The sequence below is a fragment of the Glycine max genome, chromosome 5, assembly GCF_000004515.6.
Source record: "Glycine max cultivar Williams 82 chromosome 5, Glycine_max_v4.0, whole genome shotgun sequence".
NCBI lineage: Eukaryota > Viridiplantae > Streptophyta > Magnoliopsida > Fabales > Fabaceae > Glycine > Glycine max.
The window spans coordinates 1,016,076-1,022,620 of record NC_038241.2 but is presented as its reverse complement, the minus strand read 5'-3'; the positions used below and the strand labels follow the sequence as shown (position 1 = coordinate 1,022,620).

At 33.1% G+C, this 6,545-nt stretch overlaps 1 protein-coding gene across 2 annotated transcripts; it reads right to left on the bottom strand.

Annotated features, from left to right (window-relative positions):
• Positions 1-2,701: 2,701 nt before the first annotated feature.
• Positions 2,702-6,545, bottom strand: LOC100816804 (probable splicing factor, arginine/serine-rich 6). Of its 2 annotated transcripts, XM_006579679.4 has the most exons (9): positions 6,230-6,545; positions 5,993-6,091; positions 5,395-5,867; positions 5,218-5,284; positions 5,043-5,096; positions 4,653-4,721; positions 4,459-4,524; positions 4,298-4,366; positions 2,702-3,017 (listed from the first exon to the last, which is right to left on the bottom strand). In XM_006579679.4, exons 1-9 carry the CDS (start codon positions 6,338-6,340, stop codon positions 2,928-2,930), a joined length of 1,098 nt encoding a protein of 365 aa, XP_006579742.1. In that variant the 5' UTR covers positions 6,341-6,545; the 3' UTR covers positions 2,702-2,927. The 2 variants fall into 2 exon arrangements, with proteins under 2 accessions (XP_006579742.1, XP_025984403.1); XM_026128618.2 differs by lacking the exon at positions 5,043-5,096 and having other exon boundaries at positions 6,230-6,537.

Here is a 6,545-nt window from a genome sequence, read left to right as displayed (position 1 = left end):
AGTTCCAAGTGCAACAGCAAACCAAGATGTGGCCTATTTTCGGCAATAGAGGCTTATCAGAAACACACATGATAGTGTTGATTCAAGATTTTAAAAAACGGCCATAGCTGCAACGTCAAGGTTATTCATTAAGGTGTTTACAACAATAATTGCAGCTACACCAGTCACGTTTGTTAATAATTTTCTGCAATATCAAGGAATGAGATGAAATCGCAGCCATGACCACAATTAAAACCTGTGTTGAAGGACCATTCTCTCTAATAGATTTTGCTTTTTTGTTTGTTATTTCTTTCTATCATATTGATGTACTAATAATGTTGAAAGAAAATGAATGAATATCCGTTCGTTGTCTATATACGTGAGATTTCAGTTTGATTTGGGTATGCATCGAGATTGTAAATTCCTGATACAGTTTGACTCCTACCGATAACAAAAATTAAAAGAAACCAGTGTTTGTTCACGGAGACATCCTGTTTGAATTCTCGGGGTTTCGGATGCTAAAGATAACATGCTAGTGGTTGTAATTTTTCCGTTGATGGAAAACATAGCAGGCTCACTATTAAAACTAGAATATATACATTGACTCTTTGGTTTAGTGGGAGTTAGTCATTTTTATGTATTTTATGTTCTATGTTAGATTTTATGTATGTATATATTGACTTTTGGATATATTTGGTTATATATATGTTTTATTATTTAGTTATTACACTTTGTACATTAAGGTTATTAAATGATATCATTGAGGTAAAGTAGAATCAGTTGAAAATAGACGTGTACAGACCACCTTCATTTTCATGCTACACATTTCATGATGAGTCTATATCATTTGATTCTGTCAACATTAGTGATCATTGATGGGTTTAGTTGTAATTGATACAATGAAAATTACTTTGATTCTACATGTAAATGTAACCAATCGACAAGATTTTTGGAATATGCTCAAGACATGTAATGACAAATTTTGAGCTCATAAAATTTAATACATTCATAAGGAATGTAAGGATATATATATTTGTGACTAGTGAAAGATTGTTAGCAATTTTGGATCATACATATATATATCACATAATTGAATGAGTTAGGGTTATTATATTATTAGTCAAAATATTGAAGTGGTTTAATCAATATAAAACTATGGCTAAGGGCATATATGTCATAATTGTGTAGATACCGTTAGTGATATAATAATTTGACAAGGGAGCAAACTATAATTATCAAATTTGGGATAACTGAGCTATCAACATAAGATGTTATGGTCCCCATTTATAGGGAGCAAAGATACGTACAGATTCGCTTTTCTTTTCTCTCTATCCCTATCAGGAGAGAAAAATTCATAGAAGAAAAGGACTCCCTACATTTGAAATATCATAAAACCAATATTCTCATCAATCTTTTATCATGATTCCATTATGACTAATCCAGAATCAAATTAGGTTGATTGATTAAATCCGAACATCAAATATCACAATTTTATACAAGCACAGTGGAGGGGTATTATCTTTCCAACTAGTAGGGGTCTTTTTCAAGCACACAGAAGTTTTAATTGATGTCTTAATAGGTTGTTCATCGAATTTAGAAAAATTAAATCAGAACTTTTTTTTTTTCCATCAGCGTAGTATGTTGGTTGTGGACCCAGATTTTCTGCGGTCGAAATTTTGACGCATTCACGCAATAAGCTAATGATGACCGTTTGATGGACATCCGATGGATGATATTTTAACTCATAAGTTAGACTTAAAATAAACAGATAAAATATAAATCATCTGATCTTCATTTAACAGTCTAGATTTGTGAATGCGTGAATGCAGCAAATCCAATTCCGTTGAGTACCTCAGTTGTCCTCAACCTACAAGGTATATATTGTATTGGATACATCGGTAATGTTCGGGGAACTACTGCAACGTCATTGATATATTTTATTTTTATGTTCAGATATAATCAACATAAAGATTGCTTAGAGTGTCGACTTCCCACCGCTACTAATCATTCTTGGGTAATATACAGGATAAGTTTATTTAAATTTAAAAAAGTAATTTTAAAAATAAATATTTTTTTATAAGTGTTTTTTTAAAGAAACAAATAAAATTTACTTAAAATAAATAAAAATTTATTTATTTTTAAACAGAAACAATTTAGAGAAACATACTAAAAAAAATTGATTATTTTATTAAATAAATACTTATTTCAACAAACTGACCCAATTTATTTCCTATCATACCATGTCCATGTTACCCACTAAATCTATTTTGTACTGTGTAATGTATTGAAATTCAAATTTTAAGCAACAAGTTGTGGAATAATTTTGTCCCATAAAACCACCAAATTAGACAGGACCGGCCTATAATTAACCCAAATCACGCAAATTATTTCATACAAAGGGTTCTTCAGTTCTTAAAATAAAAATCCATATTGGTTACACGGTAGTTTACAGGATGATAGAAGTCCAAACTTTAGTATCGCCATTTGCCATTATACCAAAAAACATTCTTCACTCTATATACTGTGCCATGCATCAGAACCAATTAGAGCCCCCAAATTCCCTCTGACCAAGCAGCGAAGCACATGCACAGATGGCAATAAACATTTGGCAAGTAGCAAGTGCTATACCAACTAGCAGTTTTTCATGCCAAAAGCCAAGCTTTTTGGATAAGAAGCATCAGGTCATGCAATTCAATCGAGTGGAGTTCAAGAAGTCAGCTGGTTTTCTCTAGTGAAAATTTATAACAAAGGAAGTTACAATGACCAAGTTTACCAACAACTTAAAAGTATAAACAAAACTCTATTAATGTTATTTAGTAGAGACTGGAGCGGAATAATAAAAGAGAATAATTATCCAGCCTTTTTTTCTTCTCCATATAACATTAGGGTATTCTGTGCTAAACACATTTTAAGCATCAATGACACAATCTGAACCTCCGAAAGATATATTACAATCTACCATCAAGACTTCCATTTGTTAGTTGTCCATCCTTTAATCCATCACAGTCAATCTCTGACATTGCTGTATCAATTAGAGCCTGCAAGCCGCAAAAGAAAATACTTAGTCATGCTACCTGCATAATTTCGTCACAACCATTTGGGACATGTGGGGATTGAGAAGAAAGGCAAGAAAGCAACTGGAGTTATAGGAACAACTGAGCTCGCTAAATTTAAGGCAACACCACATCAGACCATATTCATAATTTCAAATCAATAATGATGAGCAAACATCAGAGATCTTTCAATTCTCAACAGAGACCTATTTCAGCCATTTTCTTGATAATAAGGAATTCATTTCCTGAAAGTTGCTACTGCATTTTTCTTTACAACTTACACATGAATTTTAATTTCTCCATTATTTTACCACTGTAATTTATGGCATAAAATAGTTTTGTTTTGGACTTAAATATATTTTTAATCCTTGTAACTACTGTTAAGCTTGATTTTAGTCCTAAAATAATTGTTGGTTTTAGTCCTCAAACTTTATTTCATTTTTAAAAAAAAAATGATCTCTGTTATTATTTAGTGATGATGTAACATGCATCTATACATGTCACGTAAACAACCATTATGAGATGGGAAGTATAGATGCATGTCATATCATATGATCACCGAGTAGTGAAAGGGACTGGTTTCAAAATTTTAAAATTGATGACAATCAAAACTAACAAAAAAAAATGGAGGTCTAAAATCAAATTTAGCTATATCCACAGAGACTAAAAACATATTCCTTGACTTTGGGTCCAGTTATGAAGCTTAATTAATGGCGACATGTTTCTTGTTCCTCCCCCCACCTTTCCTAGGATATCTTATCCTCTACATTTATAATTCTATAACTTTCTTTACTAAAACTCCTTATTCAAAAATAAACTGCATGTCTTTATCCCCCAATGTAACAATTTAAAAAAAAGAAAAGAAATAGACCCAAAAAGAGAAATACCATATTTAATTTTAAAGATATCTCCATGGAAAAAATAAAAATTATAAAAAAAAAAGGGAGCAAAAACAAAATCAAACAACAGAAAAAAAAATATTAAGATATATCTTTTATACAATTGCACTATATAATGTTGAGTCGTTGACAGAAAATATTCAAGCAAGCACAACAATTTTAACAAACATTTTATAAAGGGAGCGCATTTGCCACATATGTCTAAATAAAATTAATTACACAGAAACAGAATGCACAAAATCATATGAACTTGAAAATAATAGTATCCAAGATCACAATGTATAATGTATTCATTTATTAAAAAACACAGGACATACTTTGCAAATTCGTATATAAATCAGAATTATGTGGTGTTAAGAAACAAACCTGAAGTTCTTTTTCACTAGTTTTTAGTTTTTCTGTGCAATCTTTCACTTGCAGAAAACCTTTATGCAGCTGAACATCAATTTCCCAAACCCAATGTTAGCAATATCATTCATGAATTTGATATTCGTATAGAGACTGCAAGTATCTAATGTATGACTGACCTTCATCAACTGCATCTGACGATATGAAGAGTTTTTCTTTGCATTGATCACTGCATCCTCCAGTTTCTGCAGTAAATATCTTCCAGGTCAGAACATAATACATATTTTTTGTTCAGACTTCAGCGTAAGGACAAGCAATAAAGTATAGTAAACAAGTTCCAAATGTGATGCATGGAAAATAAGAGAGAAGGTACCTTAGATTGCTTTTGTAATTCCTTAACATGGAGTCTTTTCTCTTCCAATCCCTCTTCCATCTGAGAAACCTGACAAGTCAAGAAATTCCACTTTCCAGCATCATCAACACATAGCAGAGGTAAAAATAACATATAAAGGGCTACAGGACTTGTTAGTTAGAATTGAAAGGTTTTTAAAATGATATCCCAATTCAGCATGTAGTAACTAGTAAATATTGGAATTCTGGGAAGTCTTTGCATGCATTAGTATGCACCTCCAGAAAATGCAATTGTTCAGAACCAAACATTTGTCAATGTATCATAAAGCTGCATACTAGTGTAGACTTGATCATTTGAAAAACTTCATCATTCTTTCATGTGAATCATGTTAGCTCTAAAGAGATTACAAACCTCCTTTTTTAGTTGATCAAGCTGTTGAGTTGACCTCTCTAATTGAGCTTCTAACTGAAGTCCACACAAAGAATTAAAACAAAAAAAAGTGCAACACAATCAAATTCAATTTATTTTATGCTGTTATGCTATCTGAACAAGAAAATTCGGAAATCCACAAACACATTCACATTACCTGCTCATTGTGAGTACCAGCTGAATCTGATGAAAGATCCATGATATGTTGATTTGTAACATTCAAGCTGCAGGAAGAACACCAATAAGTCCAGCAGAAGATGCATGCACCATAAGTCAACTAAAGAAGAATAGTTGGAAATCAACATATGTCAACGAAAATGGATGGAGATCTTACTCATTGTTTCTCCTTGACTGATCTTTTCTATCCTCACCAAAACTTCTATCAGGATCACTGGTCCTATCCATTTTCCTGTCTACATTCAAATCTATGTTGTGATCTCTATCAACATCTCCACCATGTCCCCTGCTATGTTCTTGTTCATTTTCAACTCTATCATCCTCTCGGATCCAGTCATTTTCTAGCATAGCTTCTCTGGCTTGATCATAATCATGCATATGCTCAAACCTTCTATCCCTGTCCTGATCACGATCTCGAGACCTGTCACGGTCTCGACCCCAATCACTGCTCCGATTCCTATATCCATCCCTATCATTACTATCATGATCATAATCTCGGTCTCGATCCCTACTGCGATCCCAATCTCCATTCCTCTCATCATTATGATAGTAATAACGTTCTCTGCCAAAATTTGACCTGCCCCCACGAGTCCTCACCCCGTTAACTTTAACCACACGGCCGTCAATGGTCTAATTCAGAACAACACAGTGCCAAATACGCAAAATTCATAAGCTAAGCACAACAATGACTATTCATAACCAAATATTAACGACCCTAAAACATGTAAAAGAAGATAAATAATTAAATTACATACTCTGCCATTCATGTCGTTGATGGCATCAATTGCAGACCTAGGATTTGTGAAAGTAACAAAACAATAGCACTTGCCCCTGGTGCGTGGGTCGTTGATTATCTGAAAAAAAAAAACATGGCAATTAAAACGGAAACCCAATGAGTTGAATCGATTATTTGTGAAAGGAATTAGATAAACAAAGTGGCGAAACACTAAGTTGGTTAAAACCCTAAAAGAGATAGAGTTAGAAAAGTGGACCTTAACATCAAGGATAGCGCCATACAAATTGAAGACGGTGCGAATGGTTTCTTCGGTGGCGTCGTAGGGAAGACCCCCTACATATATGGAGCTATCATCGTCCATCGTCATTTTTTCCTTTTCTGCTATCGATCTTACCTTACCTTACCATTTTCTTTGCATGCTATATAATACTTATCACTTCAATTCAATTCTTTGCGTCAACCTTGAAACTTCACTTCCTTCCTCGCTTGCCACTATCCCCTAATCCTTTCCTTTCTCTGTCAACCCCCAACTTTCTTTCTACTTCGCTAAAATTCTATTTCTAATATTTAAT

What these genes read in the sequence shown, in the direction of transcription:
- LOC100816804 (XM_006579679.4), bottom strand. Translation starts at nt 6,340, where the DNA reads ATGACGATGGACGATGATAGCTCCATATATGTAGGGGGTCTTCCCTAC. An exon ending in GTCAGATGCAGTTGATGAAG is followed by an intron (nt 4,367 to 4,458) that starts GTCAGTCATACA and finishes ATTGATGTTCAG; the next exon opens with CTGCATAAAGGTTTTCTGCA. An exon ending in CTAGTGAAAAAGAACTTCAG is followed by an intron (nt 3,018 to 4,297) that starts GTTTGTTTCTTA and finishes TGCGGCTTGCAG; the next exon opens with GCTCTAATTGATACAGCAAT.